The 20,436-nt window shown below is 61.3% G+C and overlaps 2 protein-coding genes across 2 annotated transcripts; both read right to left on the reverse strand.

Moving 5' to 3' along the window:
• On the reverse strand, positions 1–1,291 carry LOC128850066 (shematrin-like protein 1; the record flags this gene model as incomplete). Its single annotated transcript, XM_054053020.1, is given in 5 exon segments — positions 1–191; positions 194–247; positions 250–601; positions 603–1,115; positions 1,118–1,291. Coding segments are annotated over 5 exon segments (1,284 nt in total), but the record flags the coding sequence as incomplete, so codon positions are not given.
• Positions 1,292–2,774: 1,483 nt separating this feature from the next.
• Positions 2,775–19,576, reverse strand: PPP4C (protein phosphatase 4 catalytic subunit). The gene is made up of 9 exons (XM_054053035.1): positions 19,531–19,576; positions 15,889–15,988; positions 15,713–15,764; positions 13,209–13,259; positions 11,542–11,643; positions 8,091–8,264; positions 6,585–6,711; positions 3,925–4,114; positions 2,775–2,969 (listed from the first exon to the last, which is right to left on the reverse strand). Exons 2-9 carry the CDS (start codon positions 15,984–15,986, stop codon positions 2,840–2,842), a joined length of 924 nt encoding a protein of 307 aa, XP_053909010.1. The 5' UTR covers positions 15,987–15,988; positions 19,531–19,576; the 3' UTR covers positions 2,775–2,839.
• Positions 19,577–20,436: the final 860 nt, after the last annotated feature.

Genomic DNA, 20,436 nt, shown 5'->3' on the forward strand with positions numbered 1-20,436 from the left:
AGACCCATAGAGACCCCATAGAGACCCATAGAGACCCACAGAGACCCATAGAGCCCCTATAGGGCCCCATAGAGACCCCATAGAGACCCCATAGAGACCCCACAGAGACCCATAGAGACCCCATAGAGACCCATAGAGACCCCATAGAGACCCATAGAGACCCCATAGGGACCCATAGAGACCCCATAGAGACCCCATAGGGACCCATAGAGACCCCACAGAGACCCCATAGAGACCCACAGAGACGCATAGAGACCCATAGAGACCCATAGAGACCCCATAGAGACCCATAGAGACCCCATAGAGACCCCACAGAGACCCATAGAGACCCCATAGAGACCCCATAGAGACCCATAGAGACCCCATAGAGACCCACAGAGACCCCATAGAGACCCATAGAGACCCACAGAGACCCATAGAGACCCCATAGAGACCCCATAGAGACCCCATAGAGACCCATAGAGACCCCATAGGGACCCCACAGAGACCCACAGAGACCCCATAGAGACCCATAGAGACCCACAGAGACCCATAGAGACCCACAGAGACCCCATAGAGACCCATAGAGACCCACAGAGACCCCATAGAGACCCATAGAGACCCACAGAGACCCCATAGAGACCCATAGAGACCCCACAGAGACCCATAGAGACCCCATAGAGACCCACAGAGACCCCATAGAGACCCATAGAGACCCCACAGAGACCCATAGAGACCCCATAGAGACCCACAGAGACCCATAGAGACCCCACAGAGACCCCTAGAGACCCCATAGAGACCCACAGAGACCCCATAGAGACCCCATAGAGACCCATAGAGACCCACAGAGACCCCATAGACCCCTATAGACCCCATAGAGACCCATAGAGACCCCATAGAGACCCATAGAGACCCATAGAGACCCCATAGAGACCCACAGAGACCCCATAGAGACCCATAGAGACCCATAGAGACCCATAGAGACCCACAGAGACCCATAGAGACCCATAGAGACCCATAGAGACCCACAGAGACCCATAGCGACCCATAGAGACCCCATAGAGACCCACAGAGACCCCATAGAGACCCCATAGAGACCCATAGAGACCCACAGAGACCCCATAGACCCCTATAGACCCCATAGAGACCCATAGAGACCCCATAGAGACCCATAGAGACCCATAGAGACCCCATAGAGACCCACAGAGACCCATAGAGACCCATAGAGACCCATAGAGACCCACAGAGACCCATAGAGACCCATAGAGACCCATAGAGCCCTATAGGGCCCCCATAGCCCCTCCCCCTCCATTCACTCCTCTTCACTCCTTTGTTTTCACCTTTTTTATCTAAAAAGACAGAAACGGCCTCAAAAAAAAAAACCCGGGGGGGGAATTCGGTGGCCCAAAAGGGGGATTCGGTGGCCAAAGAGGGGATTCAGTGGCCCAAGAGGCGGATTCGGTGGCCCAAGAGGGACCAGAGGGACCCCCAAAGCCCCCTCAGATGCCACCACCAATGGCCACCTCACACCTCCTCAGGACTTGGTGGCCCCAAGGTGGCTTTTGGTGGCCCAAAGTGACACTTAGTGGCCCTGAGGTGCCTCTTGGTGGCCCAAAGTGACACTTGGTGGCCCCAAGGTGCCTCTTGGTGGCCCTCAAATGTCTCTTGGTGGCCACGAGGTACCTCTTGGTGGCCCCAAGGTGGCTTTTGGTGGCCCAAAGTAACCCTTGATGGCCCTCAGGTCACTTTTGGTGGCCCAAAGTGACACTCGGTGGCCCTCAAATGCCTTTTGGTGGCCCCAAGGTGGCTTTTGATGGCCCAAAGTGACCCTTGGTGGCCCTCAGGTGGCTTTTGGTGGCCCAAAGTGACACTTGGTGGCCCCAAGGCGCCTCTTGGTGGCCCCAAGGTGCCTCTTGGTGGCCCAAAGTGACCCCTGGTGGCCCTCAAGTGCCTCTTGGTGGCCCTCAAGTGCCTCTTGGTGGCCCAAAGTAACCCTTAGTGGCCCCGAGGTGCCTCTTGGTGGCCCCAAGGTGGTTTTTGGTAGCCCAAAGTGACCCTTGGTGGCCCTCAAGTGCCTCTTGGTGGCCCAAAGTGACACTTGGTGGCCCCAAGGTGGCACTTGGTGGCCCTCAAGTGCCTCTTGGTGGCCCCGAGGTGGCTTTTGGTAGCCCAAAGTGACCCTTGGTGGCCCTCGAGTGACACTTGGTGGCCCCAAAGTGACACTTGGTGGCCCCGAGGTGGCTTTTGGTGGCCCAAAGTGACACTTGGTGGCCCTCAAGTGCCTCTTGGTGGCCCCAAGGTGCCTCTTGGTGGCCCTCAAGTGACCCCTGGTGGCCCCGAGGTGCCTCTTGGTAGCCCCAAGGTGGCTTTTGGTGGCCCAAAGTGACCCTTGGTGGCCTTCAAGCGCCTCTTGGTGGCCCAAAGTGACCCTTGGTGGCCCCAAGGCGCCTCTTGGTGGCCCCAAGGTGACCCTTGGTGGCCCTCAAATGTCTCTTGGTGGCCCCGAGGTGGCTCTTAGTGGCCCAAAGTGACCCTTGGTGGCCCTCGAGTGACACTTGGTGGCCCCAAGGTGCCTCTTGGTGGCCCAAAGTGACCCTTGGTGGCCCTCAGGTGGCTTTTGGTGGCCCAAACTGACCCCTGGTGGCCCCAAGGTGCCTCTTGGTGGCCCCAAGGTGGCTTTTGGTGGCCCAAAGTGACCCTTGGTGGCCCTCAGGTGGCTCTTGGTGGCCCTCAGGTGGCTTTTGGTGGCCCAAAGTGACCCTTGGTGGCCCTCAGGTGGCTCTTGGTGGCCCTCAGGTGGCTTTTGGTGGCCCGGAGGTGGCTCTTGGTGGCCATGTGGTGGCCATGCGGTGGCCGCGGCTCACAGGAAGTAGTCGGCCACGGGTTTTTTGGAGGGGATTCCGCGCGTTTCCTGCGGCGCCGCTTCGAAGATGATGAATTCCTTCTGGAGGTGCTCGTCCAGCTCCAAGATGGCCGCCACGTTCCCGCACCTGCAACACGCGTGTGCTTAGCGTGTTCCTGCCGCCATCTTAGCGTGTTCTAAGCATGTTCGGACCCCTTAAGACCCCCCTGAGCCCAATGGGATGACACAAACTCCTCCATTCCGGCCCCAAAACCCCTTCATGTGTACTTCCCATGACCTTAACATGTTCTTACCATGACCTTAGCGCGTTCTAAGCATGTTTTTAGCATGTTTGGACCCCTTAAGACCCCCTGAGCCCAACAGGATGACACAAACGCCTCCATTCCGGCCCCAAAACCCCTTCATGTGTACTTCTCATAACCTTAACATGCTCTTACCATGATCTTAGCGTGTTCTAGCCATGATCTTAGCATGTTCCAAGTGTGTTCGGACCCCTTAAGACCCCCCTGAGCCCAATGGAATGACACAAACACCTCCATTCTGGCCCCAAAACCCCTTCATCTGTACTTCCCATGACCTTAGCGTGTTCTAACCATGACCTTAACATGTTCTAACCATGATCTTAGCGTGTTCTAAGCATGTTCGGACCCCTTAAGACCCTCTGATCCCAACAGGATGACACAAACACCTCCATTCCGGCCCCAAAACCCCTTCATATGTACTTCCCATGACCTTAGTGTGTTCCCATCGCCATCTTAGCATGTTCTAAGCGTGTTCTAAGCATGTTCGGACCCCTTAAGACCCCCCTGAGCCCAATGGAACGACACAAACTCCTCCATTCCGCCCCAAAACCCCTTCATCTGTACTTCCCATGACCTTAGCATGTTCTAGACATGACCTTAGCGTGTTCCCACTGCCATCTTAGCGTGTTCTAAGCATGTTCTAAGCATGTTCGGACCCCTTAAGACCCTTCGAGCCCAACCAAACGCGCCGAACGCCCCCCCGCAAAGACACCTCCCAGCGGCACCTCCCGCCTCGGCGTGTCGTTAGCGTGTCGTTGGCGTGTCGTTGGCGTGTCGTACCGGTAGCAGTAGTTGGGGGCGGACCAGACGGTGAGGACGGTCTCGCTGAAGTGCCACTTATAGCCCTCCATGACGAGTTGGTGAGCGCGGCAAATCATATCGATGTCGTTGGAGGCGTTGAACTGCGCCACCACGTCGCTGCCAAAGAGGTACCCGGCGCCGCGCGGAGAAACGCCCCAACCGGTGGTGTCTGCAGAAAGGGGGGGGGGAACACGCGTGTGGGAGCGCGTTAGGGGGGGGGAAAGGGGGGGAAAGGGGGGGAAATGGGGGGTTTGAGGGGGGGAATGGGGGGGAAATGGGGGGGAAATGGGGGTTAAAGGGGGGAAATGGGGGTTAAAGGGGGGGAATGGGGGGTTTGAGGGGGTTAAAGGGGGGGAAATGGGGGGGAATGGGGGGTGAAAGGGGGGAAATGGGGGGTTTGAGGGGGTTAAAGGGGGGGAAATGGGGGTTAAAGGGGGGAAATGGGGGGAAATGGGGGGGAATGGGGGGTTAAAGGGGGTTAAAGGGGGTTAAAGGGGGGTTAAAGGGGGGTTAAAGGGGGGTTAAAGGGGGGAATGGGGGGTTAAAGGGGGGGAAAGGGGGGGAAATGGGGGTTAAAGGGGGGTTAAAGGGGGAAATGGGGGGAAATGGGGGGAAATGGGGGGAAATGGGGGGTTAAGGCGGGGAAATGGGGGGTTAAAGGGGGGGAAAGGGGGGGAAGGGGGGGAAATGGGGGAAAGAGGGGGGAAAAGGGGGGTTAGAGGGGGAAATGGGGGGAAATGGGGGGTTAAGGGGGGGTTAAAGGGGGGTTAAAGGGGGGTTAAAGGGGGGTTAAAGGGGGGGAATGGGGGGGTTAAAGGGGGAGAAATGGGGAGAAATGGGGAGAAATGGGGGGTTTGAGGGGGTTAAAGGGGGGGAAGGGGGGGAAAGGGGGGGAAAGGGGGGGAAAGGGGGGGGAAGGGGGGGAAGGGGGGGAAGGGGGGGGAAAAGGGGGGGGAAGGGGGGGGAAGGGGGGGGAAGGGGGGGGAAAGGGGGGGAAAGGGGGGAAAGGGGGGGAAAGGGGGGGAAAGGGGGGGAAAGGGGGGGAAAGGGGGGGGAATGGGGGGTTTGAGGGGGTTAAAGGGGGGAAGGGGGGGAAGGGGGGGAAGGGGGGGAAGGGGGGGGAAGGGGGGGAAAGGGGGGGAAAGGGGGGGAAAGGGGGGTTAAAGGGGTTTAAGGGGGGTTTAAGGGGGGTTAAAGGGGGGAATGGGGGGGAATGGGGGGGAATGGGGGGGGAATGGGGGGTTAATGGGGGGAAGGGGTGGGAAGGGGGGAAATGGGGGAAAGAGGGGCGAAAAGGGGGGTTAAAGGTGGGGGAATGGGGGGGAATGGGGGGGAATGGGGGGGTTAAAGGGGGAGAAATGGGGGAAAGAGGGGGGAAAGGGGGGAAAGGGGGGAAAGGGGGGAAAGGGGGGAAAGGGGGGAAAGGGGGGGGAAGGGGGGGGAAGGGGGGGAAGGGGGGGTTAAAGCGGGGGTTAAGGGGGGGTTAAAGGGGGGGAATGGGGGGATTAAAGGGGGGAATGGGGGGAATGGGGGGTTAAGGGGGGGAAATGGGGGTTAAAGGGGGGGAAAGGCGGGGAAAGGGGGTTTTGAGGGGGTTAAATGGGGAGAAATGGGGGGAAATGAGGGTTTTGAGGGGGTTAAAGGGGGTTAAATGGGGGGGAATGGGGGAGAAATGGGGGAGAAATGGGGAATGGGGGGAAATGGGGGGAAATGGGGGGGAAATGGGGGGTTTGAGGGGGTTAAAGGGGGGTTAGAGGGGGAAATGGGGGGAAATGGGGGGTTAAAGGGGGGGGTTAAAGGGGGTTAAATGGGGGGAAATGGGGGTTAAAGGGTGGGAAATGGGGGTTTTTGAGGGGGTTAAAGGGGGGAAAGGGGGGGTTTGAGGGGGTTAAAGGGGGGAAATGGGGGGAATGGGGGGAAATGTAGGGAAGTGGGGGAAATGGGGGGGAAATGGGGGTTAAAGGAGGGGAAATGGGGGGAAATGGGGGTTTTGAGGGGGTTAAAGGGGGGGAAATGGGGGTTTTGAGGGGGTTAAATGGGGAGAAATGGGGAGAAATGGGGGTTAGAGGGGGTTAAAGGGGGGTTAGAGGGGGGAAATGGGGGTTAAAGGGGGTTTGAGGGGGTTAAAGGGGGGTTAGAGGGGGAGAAATGGGGGGAAATGAGGGTTTTGAGGGGGTTAAAGGGGGTTTGAGGGGGGAAATGGGGGGGAAATGAGGGTTTTGAGGGGGTTAAAGGGTGGTTAAATGGGGGCAATGGGGGGAAATGGGGGGAAATGGGGGGGTTTGAGGGGGTTAAGGGGGGTTAGAGGGGGAAATGGGGGGGAATGGGGGGTTAGAAGGGGTTAAATGGGGGTTTTGAGGGGGTTAAGGGGGGTTAGAGGGGGGAAATGGGGGGGAAATGGGGGGAAATGGGGGGAAAATGGGGGGTTTGAGGGGGTTAAAGGGGGAAAAGGGGGGTTTTGAGGGGGTTAAAGGGGGGTTTGAGGGGGTTTGAGGGGGGAAATGGGGGTTTGAGGGGGTTAAAGGGGGTAAAATTGGGGTTTGAGGGGGTTAAAGGCGCGTTTAGCGCAGGTTGGAGTGGTTTCAAGCGGTTTGGAGCGTGTTGTGGCGTGTCGGGGCGTGTCGGAGGCGTGTACCCACCCTCGGGGTCGGACCAGAGGAGGTCACACATGGGTCCGTCGTGCGGCACTTCCTGTTTGCGGTCGATGGTTCGGATCTGGTCGAGGGTTTGGATGGAGGGCGAGAGGCCCCCGTGCACGCAGAAGATCTGCGGGGACACGCGTGTGCTTAGCGTGTGCTTAGCGTGTGCTTAGCGTGTGCTTAGCGTGTGCTTAGCGTGGACCGAGCGCTCCCGGCGACCCCTCCAGGGGGCCGAGTGAGACCTTCAAACACCTTAATGCGTCCCAGAGTGCCCTTAGCATGTCCTTAGCGTGTCCTACGGGCCCTTAGTGTGTCCTTAGCGTGTCCTACAGGCCCTTAGCGTGTCCTTAGCATGTCCCAACAGGCCCTTAATGTGTCCTAATGTGACTTTAAAGCATCTTAGCGTGTCCTAACGTGCCCTTAGCGTGTCCAAACACCCCTTAGCGTGTCCTAATGTGCCCTTAGTGTGTCCTAATGTGCCTTTAACGCATCTTAGCGTGTCCTAATGTGCCCTTAGTGTGTCCAAACCCCCCTTAGCGTGTCCTAACGTGCCCTTAACGTGTCTAAACTGACCTTAACATGTCCCAATGTGCCCGTAGCGTGTCCTAATGTGCCTTTAATGTATCTTAATGTGTCCTAACGTGCCCTTAGCGTGCCCTAATGTGCCCTTAGCGTGTCCTAACGTGCCCTTAGCGTGTCCTAACCCCCTTAGCGTGTCCTAATACACCTTTAATGCATCTTAGCGTGTCCTAACGTGCCCTTAGCGTGTCCAAAACCCCCTTAGCATGTCCTAACGTGCCTTTAGCGTGTCCTAACTGCCCTTAGCATGTCCTAATGTGCCCTTAGTGTGTTCAAACCCCCCTTAGCATGTCCAAACCCGCCCTTAGTGTGTCCTAATGAGCCTTTAACGCACCTTAGCATGTCCTAACGTGCCCTTAGCGTGTCCTAACGTGCCCTTAGCGTGTCCTAATGTGCCCTTAGTGTGTCCAAACCCCCCTTAGCGTGTCCAAACCCGCCCTTAGCGTGTCCTAATGTGCCTTTAACGCACCTTAGCGTGTCCTAACGTGCCCTTAGTGCCCTAACCCGCCCTTAGCGTGTCCTAATGTGCCTTTAACGCACCTTAGCGTGTCCTAACGTGCCCTTAGCGTGTCCTAATGTGCCTTAAATGCACCTTAACGTGTCCTAACGTGCCCTTAACGTGTCCTAATGTGCCCTTAGCGTGTCCTAACATGCCTTTAGTGTGTCCTAACTGCCCTTAGCGTGTCCTAATGTGCCCTTAGCGTGTCCTAATGTGCCCTTAACGTGTCCAAACCCCCCCTTAGCGGGTCCTAACGTGCCCTTAACGTGTCCCAACGTGCCCTTAGCGTGTCCTAACGTGCCTTTAACGCACCTTAGCGTGTCCTAACGTGCCCTTAGTGTGTCCTAATGTGACTGTAACGCATCTTAGCGTGCCCTAACGTGCCCTTAGCGTGTCCTTGGCGTGTGCGTGGCGTGCGGGGCGCTGACCTTGCCGTCGATGATGGCCGAGAGGCTGAGGTAGTCGAAGATCTCGGTGCAGTAGCGCCAAACGGTGACGGAGCCGTATTTGCGGAGGCACTCATCGTAAAAGCCGTAAACCTGCGTGATCTGACGGCTCTCGTGGTTCCCCCGGATCAGCGTCAGGCGGTCGGGGTAGCGCACCTGCCCCACACCTGGGGGTCAGGCGCCCCACAGGGACCCTCTCCTGCCCCACAGAGCCCTCTCCTGCCCCACAGAGCCCTCTCCTGCCCCACAGAGCCCTCTCCTGCCCCACAGCGGCCCCACAAGTGCCCAAAGGGGTCTCAGAGCGGCACCTCCGCACAATCAAACCCATCGCCTACGGTGTGTTCTGACCCATAGAGCCCCACAGCTGCCCCATAGCTGCCCCATAGAGGCCTGTCCTGCCCCATAGAGGCCTCTCCTGCCCCACAGAGCCCTCTCCTGCCCCATAGTGGCCCCACAAGTGCCCAAAGGGGTCTCAGAGCGGCACCTCCGCACAATCAAACCCATCGCCTATGGGGTGTTCTGACCCATAGAGCCCCACGGCTGCCCCATAGCTGCCCCATAGCGGCCTCTCCTGCCCCATAGATCCCTCTCCTGCCCCACAGAGCCCTCTCCTGCCCCACAGAGCCCTCTCCTGCCCCATAGAGCCCTCTCCTGCCCCATAGCGGCCCCACAAGTGCCCAAAAGGGTCTCAGAGTGGCACCTCCGCACAATCAAACCCATCACCTATGGGGTGTTCTGACCCATAGAGCCCCACGGCTGCCCCATAGCTGCCCCATAGAGACCCATTCCTGCCCCATAGAGCCCTCTCCTGCCCCATAGAGCCCTCTCCTGCCCCATAGCGGCCCCACAAGTGCCCAAAGGGGTCTCAGAGCGGCACCTCCGCACAATCAAACCCATCACCTATGGGGTGTTCTGACCCATAGAGCCCCATAGCTGCCCCATAGCTGCCCCATAGGGACCCTCTCCTGCCCCATAGAGGCCTCTCCTGCCCCACAGAGCCCTCTCCTGCCCCACAGAGCCCTCTCCTGCCCCATAGCGGCCCCACAAGGGCCCAAAGGGGTCTCAGAGCGGCACCTCCGCACAATCAAACCCATCGCCTATGGGGTGTTCTGACCCATAGAGCCCCACAGCTGCCCCATAGCTGCCCCATAGACACCAGTCCTGCCCCATAGAGGCCTCTCCTGCCCCATAGAGCCCTCTCCTGCCCCACAGAGCCCTCTCCTGCCCCATAGCGGCCCCACAAGTGCCCAAAGGGGTCTCAGAGCGGCACCTCCGCACAATCAAACCCATCACCTATGGGGTGTTCTGACCCATAGAGCCCCACAGCTGCCCCATAGCTGCCCCATAGACACCAGTCCTGCCCCATAGAGGCCTCTCCTGCCCCATAGAGCCCTCTCCTGCCCCATAGAGCCCTCTCCTGCCCCATAGCGGCCCCACAAGTGCCCAAAGGGGTCTCAGAGCGGCACCTCCGCACAATCAAACCTATCACCTACGGTGTGTTCTGACCCATAGAGCCCCACAGCTGCCCCATAGCTGCCCCATAGAGGCCTCTCCTGCCCCATAGAGGCCTCTCCTGCCCCATAGCGGCCCCACAAGTGCCCAAAGGGGTCTCAGAGCTGCACCTCCGCGCAATCAAACCCATCACCTACGGTGTGTTCTGACCCATAGAGCCCCACGGCTGCCCCATAGCTGCCCCATAGCGGCCTCTCCCGCCCCACAGAGCCCTCTCCCGCCCCATAGAGCCCTCTCCTGCCCCATAGAGCCCTCTCCTGCCCCATAGCGGCCCCACAAGTGCCCAAAGGGGTCTCAGAGCGGCACCTCCGCACAATCAAACCCATCGCCTACGGTGTGTTCTGACCCATAGAGCCCCACAGCTGCCCCATAGCTGCCCCATAGCGGCCTCTCCTGCCCCACAGAGCCCTCTCCTGCCCCACAGAGCCCTCTCCTGCCCCATAGCGGCCCCACAACCGCCCAAAGGGGTCTCAGAGCGGCACCTCCGCACAATCAAACCCATCGCCTACGGAGTGTCCTGACCCATAGAGCCCCACAGCTGCCCCATAGCTGCCCCACAGAAACCAGTCCTGCCCCATAGAGGCCTCTCCTGCCCCACAGAGGCCTCTCCTGCCCCATAGCGGCCCCACAAGTGCCCAAAGGGGTCTCAGAGCAGCACCTCCGCACAATCAAACCCATCGCCTATGGTGTGTCCTGACCCATAGAGCCCCACAGCTGCCCCATAGCTGCCCCATAGACACCAGTCCTGCCCCACAGAGGCCTCTCCTGCCCCACAGAGCCCTCTCCTGCCCCACAGAGGCCCCACAAGCGCCCAAAGGGGTCTCAGAGCGGCACCTCCGCACAATCAAACCCATCGCCTACGGTGTGTTCTGACCCATAGAGCCCCACAACTGCCCCATAGCTGCCCCATAGAGGCCTCTCCTGCCCCATAGAGGCCTCTCCTGCCCCATAGAGCCCTCTCCTGCCCCATAGCGGCCCCACAAGTGCCCAAAGGGGTCTCAGAGCGGCACCTCCGCACAATCAAACCCATCACCTATGGGGTGTTCTGACCCATAGAGCCCCACAGCTGCCCCATAGCTGCCCCATAGAGGCCTCTACTGCCCCATAGAGGCCTCTCCTGCCCCATAGAGCCCTCTCCTGCCCCACAGAGCCCTCTCCTGCCCCACAGAGCCCTCTCCTGCCCCATAGCGGCCCCACAAGTGCCCAAAGGGGTCTCAGAGCGGCACCTCCGCACAATCAAACCCATCGCCTACGGTGTGTTCTGACCCATAGAGCCCCACAGCTGCCCCATAGCTGCCCCATAGCGGCCTCTCCTGCCCCATAGATCCCTCTCCTGCCCCACAGAGCCCTCTCCTGCCCCATAGCGGCCCCACAAGTGCCCAAAGGGGTCTCAGAGCAGCACCTCCGCACAATCAAACCCATCACCTATGGGGTGTTCTGACCCATAGAGCCCCACAGCTGCCCCACAGCTGCCCCATAGAGGCCTCTCCTGCCCCATAGAGCCCTCTCCTGCCCCATAGAGCCCTATTCTGCCCCATAGAGCCCTCTCCTGCCCCATAGCGGCCCCACAAGCGCCCAAAGGGGTCTCAGAGCGGCACCTCCGCACAATCAAACCCATCACCTATGGGGTGTTCTGACCCATAGAGCCCCACAGCTGCCCCATTCCTGCCCCATAGAGGCCTCTCCTGCCCCATAGAGCCCTCTCCTGCCCCACAGAGCCCTCTCCTGCCCCATAGCGGCCCCACAAGTGCCCAAAGGGGTCTCAGAGCAGCACCTCCGCACAATCAAACCCATCACCTATGGGGTGTTCTGACCCATAGAGCCCCACAGCTGCCCCATAGCTGCCCCATAGCGGCCTCTCCTGCCCCACAGCGGCCTCTCCTGCCCCACAGCTGCCCCACAGCGGCCCCCCAGGCCCCACCTTGAGCGCCAGGAGCAGTAGGAAGGTTTCGACGCTGTAGAAGCCGCGATCCACAAAGTCCCCCATGAAGAGGTAATTGGTCTCGGGGACATCGCCCCCCACCTGTGGGGCAGAGCGGCACTTGGGGGGCGCGTGGGGGGCAGGGGGGGCACTTGGGGGGCGGGGGTGGGCACTTGGGGGGCAGAAGATGCACTTGGGGGGCAAAGGGGGGCACTTGGGGGGCAAAAGATGGGTACTTGGGGGGCAGAGGGGGGCACTTGGGGGGCACTTAGAGGGTGAGGGGGTTACTTGTGGGGCAGAGGGGGCACTTGTGGGGCAGAGGGGGCACTTGTGGGGCAGAGGGGTGGGTACTTAGGGGGCAGAAGGAGCACTTAGGGGGCACTTGTGGGGCAGAGGGGGTCACTTGGGGGGCAAAGGATGGGTACTTAGGGGGCAGAGGGGGGCACTTGGGGGGCAGAGGGGGGCAAAAGATGGGTACTTGGGGGGCAGAGGGGGCACTTGGGGGGCACGGGGTGTGTACTTAGGGGGCAGAGGGGGCAGTTGGGGGGCAGAAGGGGCACTTGGGGGACAGAGAGGGGCACTTGGGGGGCAAAAGATGGGTACTTGGGGGGCAGAGGATGGGTACTTGGGGGGCAGAGGGAGCACTTGTGGGGCAAAGGGGGGCACTTGGGGGGCAAAAGATGGGTACTTAGGGGGCAGAGGGGGCACTTGGGGGGCAGAGGATGGGTACTTAGGGGGCAGAAGGGGGGCAGAAGGTCCACTTGTGGGGCAGAGGGAGCACTTAGGGGGCAGAAGGAGCACTTAGGGGGCACTTGGGGGGCAAAAGATGGGCACTTGTGGGGCAGAGGGATCACTTAGGGGGCAGGGGGTGGGTACTTAGGGGGCAGAGGAGGCACTTAGGGGGCAGAAGAGGCACTTAGGGGGCAGAAGAGGCACTTAGGGGGCACTTGTGGGGCAGAGGGAGCACTTGTGGGGCACCTGGGGGGCACTTGGGGGGCAGAAGATCCTCTTGTGGGGCAGAGGGAGCACTTAGGGGGCACTTAGGGGGTGGGGGGGTACTTAGGGGGCAGAAGGGGGCACTAAGGGGGCACTTGGGGGGCAAAAGATGGGCACTTGTGGGGCAGAGGGATCACTTAGGGGGCAGGGGGTGGGTACTTAGGGGGCAGAGGAGGCACTTAGGGGGCAGAAGAGGCACTTAGGGGGCACTTGTGGGACAGAGGGAGCACTTGTGGGGCACCTGGGGGGCACTTGGGGGGCAGAGGATGGGTACTTAGGGGGCACTTGGGGGGCAGAAGGTCCACTTGTGGGGCAGAGGGAGCACTTAGGGTGCAAAAGATGGGTACTTAGGGGGCAAAAAGTCCACTTGTGGGGCAGAGGGAGCAATTAAGGGGCACTTAGGGGGTGGGGGGGTACTTAGGGGGCAGAAGGGGGCACTTAGGGGGCAGAGAGGGGCACTTGTGGGGCACTTGGGGGGCAGAGGAGGGCACTTGGGGGGCAGAGGAGGGCACTTGGGGGGCAGAGGGGGCACTTGGGGGGCAGAGGGGGGCACTTGGGGGGCAGAGGGGCACTTGGGGGGCAGAGGGGGCACTTGGGGGGCAGAGGGGGCACTTGGGGGGCAGAGGGGGCACTTGGGGGGCAGAGGGGGCACTTGGGGGGCAGCGCCTCACCCTGAAGAGCTCTTTGAGGTCGTAGAACTGTCCGTGAATGTCACCGCACACCTGAAAGAGGGGATCAGAGCCACCCCTGCCCCACAGCTGCCCCATAGCTGCCCCATAGCTGCCCCATAGCCGCCCCATAGCCGCCCCACAGCCCCTCTCCAGCCCCACAGCCGCCCCATAGCCCCTCTCCAGCCCCACAGCTGCCCCATAGCCGCCCCATAGCCGCCCCATAGCCGCCCCATAGCCGCCCCATAGCCGCCCCATAGCTGCCCCACAGCTGCCCCACAGCTGCCCCATAGCCCCTCTCCAGCCCCATAACTGCCCCATAGCCCCTCTCCAGCCCCATAGCCGCCCCACAGCTGCCCCATAGCTGCCCCATAGCCCCTCTCCAGCCCCATAGCTGCCCCATAGCCCCTCTCCAGCCCCATAGCCGCCCCATAGCCCCTCTCCAGCCCCACAGCTGCCCCATAACCCCTCTCCAGCCCCATAGCTGCCCCATAGCCCCTCTCCAGCCCCATAGCTGCCCCATAGCCCCTCTCCAGCCCCATAGCTGCCCCATAGCCCCTCTCCAGCCCCACAGCTGCCCCATAGCCCCTCTCCAGCCCCACAGCTGCCCCATAGCCCCTCTCCAGCCCCACAGCTGCCCCATAGCCCCTCTCCAGCCCCACAGCTGCCCCATAGCCCCTCTCCAGCCCCACAGCTGCCCCATAGCCCCTCTCCAGCCCCACAGCTGCCCCATAGCCCCTCTCCAGCCCCACAGCTGCCCCATAGCCCCTCTCCAGCCCCACAGCTGCCCCATAGCCCCTCTCCAGCCCCACAGCTGCCCCATAGCCCCTCTCCGGCCCCATAGCTGCCCCATAGCCCCTCTCCGGCCCCACAGCTGCCCCATAGCCCCTCTCCGGCCCCACAGCTGCCCCATAGCCCCTCTCCAGCCCCATAGCTGCCCCATAGCCCCTCTCCGGCCCCACAGCTGCCCCATAGCCCCTCTCCAGCCCCACAGCTGCCCCATAGCCCCTCTCCAGCCCCACAGCTGCCCCATAGCCCCTCTCCGGCCCCATAGCTGCCCCATAGCCCCTCTCCGGCCCCACAGCTGCCCCATAGCCCCTCTCCAGCCCCACAGCTGCCCCATAGCCCCTCTCCAGCCCCATAGCTGCCCCATAGCCCCTCTCCAGCCCCATAGCTGCCCCATAGCCCCTCTCCGGCCCCACAGCTGCCCCATAGCCCCTCTCCAGCCCCACAGCTGCCCCATAGCCCCTCTCCAGCCCCACAGCTGCCCCATAGCCCCTCTCCAGCCCCATAGCTGCCCCATAGCCCCTCTCCAGCCCCACAGCTGCCCCATAGCCCCTCTCCAGCCCCACAGCTGCCCCATAGCCCCTCTCCGGCCCCATAGCTGCCCCATAGCCCCTCTCCGGCCCCACAGCTGCCCCATAGCCCCTCTCCGGCCCCACAGCTGCCCCATAGCCCCTCTCCAGCCCCACAGCTGCCCCATAGCCCCTCTCCGGCCCCACAGCTGCCCCATAGCCCCTCTCCAGCCCCACAGCTGCCCCATAGCCCCTCTCCAGCCCCACAGCTGCCCCATAGCCCCTCTCCAGCCCCATAGCTGCCCCATAGCCCCTCTCCGGCCCCACAGCTGCCCCATAGCCCCTCTCCAGCCCCACAGCTGCCCCATAGCCCCTCTCCAGCCCCACAGCTGCCCCATAGCCCCTCTCCAGCCCCATAGCTGCCCCATAGCCCCTCTCCAGCCCCATAGCTGCCCCATAGCCCCTCTCCAGCCCCATAGCTGCCCCATAGCCCCTCTCCAGCCCCACAGCTGCCCCATAGCCCCTCTCCAGCCCCACAGCTGCCCCATAGCCCCTCTCCAGCCCCATAGCTGCCCCATAGCCCCTCTCCAGCCCCATAGCTGCCCCATAGCCCCTCTCCGGCCCCACAGCTGCCCCATAGCCCCTCTCCAGCCCCACAGCTGCCCCATAGCCCCTCTCCAGCCCCACAGCTGCCCCATAGCCCCTCTCCAGCCCCATAGCTGCCCCATAGCCCCTCTCCAGCCCCATAGCTGCCCCATAGCCCCTCTCCAGCCCCATAGCTGCCCCATAGCCCCTCTCCGGCCCCACAGCTGCCCCATAGCCCCTCTCCAGCCCCACAGCTGCCCCATAGCCCCTCTCCAGCCCCACAGCTGCCCCATAGCCCCTCTCCAGCCCCATAGCTGCCCCATAGCCCCTCTCCAGCCCCACAGCTGCCCCACAGCCCCTCTCCAGCCCCATAGCTGCCCCATAGCCCCTCTCCAGCCCCATAGCCGCCCCATAGCCCCTCTCCTGCCCCATAGCCGCCCCATAGCCCCTCTCCAGCCCCATAGCTGCCCCATAGCCCCTCTCCAGCCCCATAGCTGCCCCATAGCCCCTCTCCAGCCCCATAGCCGCCCCATAGCCCCTCTCCTGCCCCATAGCTGCCCCATAGCCCCTCTCCAGCCCCATAGCTGCCCCATAGCTGCCCCACAGCCGCCCCACAGCCCCTCTCACCGTGACGGGAGAGTCCACGCGCTGTACGTTACTCTCCTCCACCAGAATCTCCCTACAAAGAGCCAAAGGCATCCCATAAACCCCTTTAATTAACGGCAGACGGTGTTAATTACCCCCCGGGGGAGGGGAGGGGGGTGTGTAACGAGGGGTTAATTAGCGCGGGGGGGGTTAATTACCGAGCTTTGGCGCACAGAGCCTTCACTTCGCTCTCTTTGATGAGTTCGCAGCGCCGGAGTTGTTCGATCTGTCGGTCCAGATCACTCAGTTCCCCCATGGCTGTAATTAGCGGTGTTAATTAGAGCCCGAAGTACTAATTAGTGCCCCCCCCGGGGCTCATTAGTGGCCCCAAAGGGGTAATTAACCCCTCCCAAAGTCATTAACTCCCCCTTCGCAACCATTAACACCCCAGAATCAGGAGTTACCTATAGCTTAATTAGCCTCTTAATGCTAATTAAGAGACTCTAAGATACTAATTAGCACCCCCAGATGTTAATTAGACCCCTCAGGGCTCATTAGTGCACCCTCAGGGCTCATTAGTGGCCCCAAAGGGGTAATTAACCCCCCCTAAAGTCATTAACTCCCCCTTCACAACCCAAAGTTCATTAACTCCCCTATAGCTTAATTAGCCTCTCAAACCTAATTAAGCCACTCCAAGAGACTAATTAGCACCCCCAGATGTTAATTAGACCCCTCAGGGCTCATTAGTGCCCCCTCAGAGCTCATTAGTGGCCCCAAAGGGGTAATTAACCCCCCCTAAAGTCATTAACTCCCCCTTCATAACCACCCGGCGCTCGTTAACTGCCTTAAGGCTTAATTAACCTCTCCCAAAGATAATTAAGCCTCAAAACGAGTAATTAAGACCCCCCCAGGGACTCATTAAGACCCCCAAGGGATCATGAGGTGCCTTAATTAGGTTAATTACCCCCTTCCCTCACTCATTAGCCCTCCAGATTCATTAATTTCCCCCCCCAAGGGTTAATTAACGTCCCCCACCGCTAATTAACTTCCTCCCAGGGGCTAATTAGCGACCCCAAGGAGTAATTAGCGACCCCAAGGGTCATCAAGTCCCTCTAAGCGCTAATTAACCCATCCCAGTGACCCCCCAGGGGGGTAATTAGCACTCCCAAAGCGTAATTAAGCCCCCAAGGGACTAATTAACTACATGAAGAGAGTAATTAAGCTCCATTAGGGGGGTAATTAACACTTGTAGGGGGTAATTAAGGCCGTCAGGGGGTAATTAAGCCCTTCCCAAAGATAATTAACACTGTTAAGGGGTAATTAAGGCCCCTCAGGGGGTAATTAAGGCCCCTCAGGGGGTAATTAACACTGTTGGGGGTTAATTAAGGCCCTCCCCAGGGGGTAATTAAGTCTCATCAGGGGTTAATTAACACTTCTAGGGGGTAATTAAGCCCTCCCCAAAAGGTAATTAACAGTGTTAGGGGTAATTAAGGCCCTCCCCGGGGGTAATTAAGTCCCCTCAGGGGGTAATTAACACAGTTGGGGGGTAATTAAGGCCCCTCAGGGGGTAATTAACACTGTTGGGGGTTAATTAAGGCCCCTCAGGGGGTAATTAAGGCCCCTCAGGGGGTAATTAAGGCCCTCCCCAAACCTAATTAACACTTTTGGGGGTTAATTAAGGCCCTCCCCGGGGTAATTAAGTCCCCTCAGGGGGTAATTAACACTGTTGGGGGTTAATTAAGGCCCTCCTCGGAGGTAATTAAGTCCCCTCAGGAGGTAATTAAGGCCCTCCTGGGGGTAATTAAGGCCCTCCCCGGGGGTAATTAACACTGTTGGGGGTTAATTAAGGCCCCTCAGGGGGTAATTAAGGCCCTCCTGGGGGTAATTAAGGCCCTCCTGGGGGTAATTAACACTGTTGGGCGTTAATTAAGTCCCCTCAGGGGGTAATTAAGGCCCTCCTGGGGGTAATTAACACTGTTGGGGGTTAATTAAGGCACCTCGGGGGGTAATTATGGTCCCCAGGGGTAATTAAGGCCCTAATTAACGGCTTCTCCTGCCCCCCAAGTGCCCCCTCTGCCCCACAAGTGCCCCCCAAGTGCCCCCTCTGCCCCACAAGTGCCCCCCTCTGCCCCACAAGTGCCTCCTCTGCCCCACAAGCGGCCTCCAAGCGACCCCTCTGCCCCACAAGTGCCCCCCAAGTGCCCCCTCCGCCCCACAAGTGCCCCCCAAGTGCCCCCTCTGCCCCACAAGTGCCCCCCTCTGCCCCACAAGTGCCTCCTCTGCCCCACAAGCGGCCTCCAAGCGACCCCTCTGCCCCACAAGTGCCCCCCAAGTGCCCCCTCCGCCCCACAAGTGCCCCCCAAGTGCCCCCTCCGCCCCACAAGTGCCCCCCAAGTGCCTCCTCTGCCCCCCAAGCGGCCCCTCTGCCCCACAAGTGCCCCCCTCTGCCCCCCAAGTGGTCCCTCCACCCCCCAAGTGCCCCCTCTGCCCTCCAAGTGCTCCACAAGTGCCCCCCAAGTGCCCCACAAGTGTCCCCTCTGCCCCCCAAGTGTCCCCTCTGCCCCCCAAGTGCCCCCCAAGTGTCCCCTCTGCCTCACAAACGATCCCTCTGCCCCACAAGTGCCCCCCAAGTGTCTCCTCTGCCCCACAAGTGCCCCCCAAGTGCCCCACAAGTGTCCCCTCTGCCCCGCAAGTGCCCCCTCCGCCCCACAAGCGATCCCTCTGCCCCACAAGTGCCCCACAAGCGCCCCCTCTGCCCCACAAGTGTCCATTCCGCCCCCCTCTGCCCCACAAGAGCCCCCTCTGCCCCCCAAGTGACCCTCTCTGCCCCACAAGCGCCCCCCAAGTGCCCCCTCTGCCCCCCAAGTGCCCCCTCTGCCCTCCAAGTGCTCCACAAGTGCCCCCTCTGCCCCCCAAGTGCCCCACAAGTGTCCCCTCTGCCCCCCAAGTGCCCCACAAGTGCCCCTTTGCCGCACAAGCAATCCCTCTGCCCCCCAAGTACCCCACAAGCGCCCCCTCTGCCCCACAAGCGATCCCTCTGCCCCACAAGTGCCCCACAAGTGTCCCCTCTGCCCCACAAGTGCCCCCCAAGTGCCCCCTCCGCCCCACAAGTGCCCCCTCCACCCCACAAGTGCCCCACAAATGCCTCCTCTGCCCCACAAGCGATCCCTCTGCCCCACAAGTGCCCCCCAAGCGATCCCTCTGCCCTACAAGTGCCCCACAAGTGTCCCCTCTGCCCCACAAGTGCCCCCCAAGTGCCCCCAGTGCCCCACAAGCGACCTCTCTGCCCCACAAGTGCCCCCTCTGCCCCACAAGTGCCCCACAAGTGTCCCCTCTGCCCCACAAGTGCCCCACAAGTGCCCCCTCCGCCCCACAAGTGCCCCCTCCACCCCACAAGTGCCCCACAAATGCCTCCTCTGCCCCACAAGCGATCCCTCTGCCCCACAAGTGCCCCCCAAGCGACCCCTCTGCCCCACAAGTGCCCCCCTCTGCCCCACAAGTGCCCCACAAGCGCCCCCTCCGCCCCACAAGTGTCCCCCAAGTGCCCCCAGTGCCCCACAAGCTACCTCTCTGCCCCACAAGCGCCCCCTCCGCCCCACAAGTGTCTCCTCCGCCCCACAAGTGCCCCACAAGTGCCCCCTCTGCCCCACAAGCGATCCCTCTGCCCCACAAGAGCCCCCTCTGCCCCACAAGAGCCCCCTCTGCCCCACAAGTGCCCCCCAAGTGCCTCCTCTGCCCCACAAGCGGCCTCCAAGCGACCCCTCTGCCCCACAAGTGCCTCCCTCTGCCCCCCAAGCGCCCCCAGTGCCCCCCAAGCGCCCCCTCCGCCCCACAGCGGTCGCGGATCGCCCCCCTCTCACCCGCCTCTCCCCCCACAGCCGCCGCCGTCGCGTCACTTCCGGTTCCCGCCCTCAGCGGAAGCGGCGCCACCGGAAGTGAGAGCCGAGGGGGCGGAGCCAAAGCCTCCCACTGCCTCCCAGTGCTTCCCAGTGCTTCCCAGTCCCCTCCCAGTCCCTCCCAGTGCCTCTCAAACCCCTCCCAGTGCCTCCCAGTCTCTCCCGGTCCCCTCTCCGTTCCCTCGAGTCCCTCCCAGTGCCTCTCAAACCCCTCCCAGTTCCCTCCCAGTTCCTTCCCAGTTCCCTCCCAGTTCCTTCCCAGTTCCCTCCCAGTCCCTCCAGTTCCCTCCCAGTGCCTCCCAGCTCCCTCCCAGTGCCTCCCAGTTCCCTCGAAGTCCCTCCCAGTGCCTCCCAGTTCCTTCCCAGTCCCTCCCGGTTCCCTCCCAGTGCCTCCCAGTTCCCTCGAAGTCCCTCCCAGTTCCCTCCCAGTGCCTCTCAAACCCCTCCCAGTGCCTCCCAGTTCCCTCCCAGTGCCTCTCAAACCCCTCCCAGTTCCCTCCCAGTGCCTCCCAGTCCCTCCCAGTTCCTTCCCAGTTCCCTCCCAGTCCCTCCAGTTCCCTCCCAGTGCCTCTCAGTTCCTTCCCAGTGCCTCCCAGTGCCTCCCAGCTTCCTCCCAGTGCCTCCCAGTTCCCTCCCAGTGTTTCCCAGTCCCCTCCCAGTCCCTCCCAGTGCCCTCCCAGTGCCTCTCAAACCCCTCCCAGTGCCTCCCAGTTCCCTCCCAGTCCCCTCTCAGTTCCCTCCCAGTGCCGCCCAGTTCCCTCCAAGTCCCTCCCAGTGCCTCTCAAACCCCTCCCAGTGCCTCCCAGTTCCCTCCCAGTTCCCTCCCAGTGCCTCCCAGTTTCCCCCAGTTCCCTCCCAGTTCCCTCCAAG

Source organism: Cuculus canorus, chromosome 38, assembly GCF_017976375.1.
Source record: "Cuculus canorus isolate bCucCan1 chromosome 38, bCucCan1.pri, whole genome shotgun sequence".
Lineage (NCBI taxonomy): Eukaryota > Metazoa > Chordata > Aves > Cuculiformes > Cuculidae > Cuculus > Cuculus canorus.

Coding starts and splice junctions, on each gene's coding strand:
- PPP4C (XM_054053035.1), bottom strand. CDS start 15,986: ATGGGGGAACTGAGTGATCTGGACCGACAGATCGAACAACTCCGGCGC. Junction 15,765..15,888: donor GCTCTGTGCGCCAAAGCTCG/GTAATTAACCCC, acceptor GGCTCTTTGTAG/GGAGATTCTGGTGGAGGAGA. Junction 2,970..3,924: donor GCCCCCAACTACTGCTACCG/GTACGACACGCC, acceptor CGCGTGTTGCAG/GTGCGGGAACGTGGCGGCCA.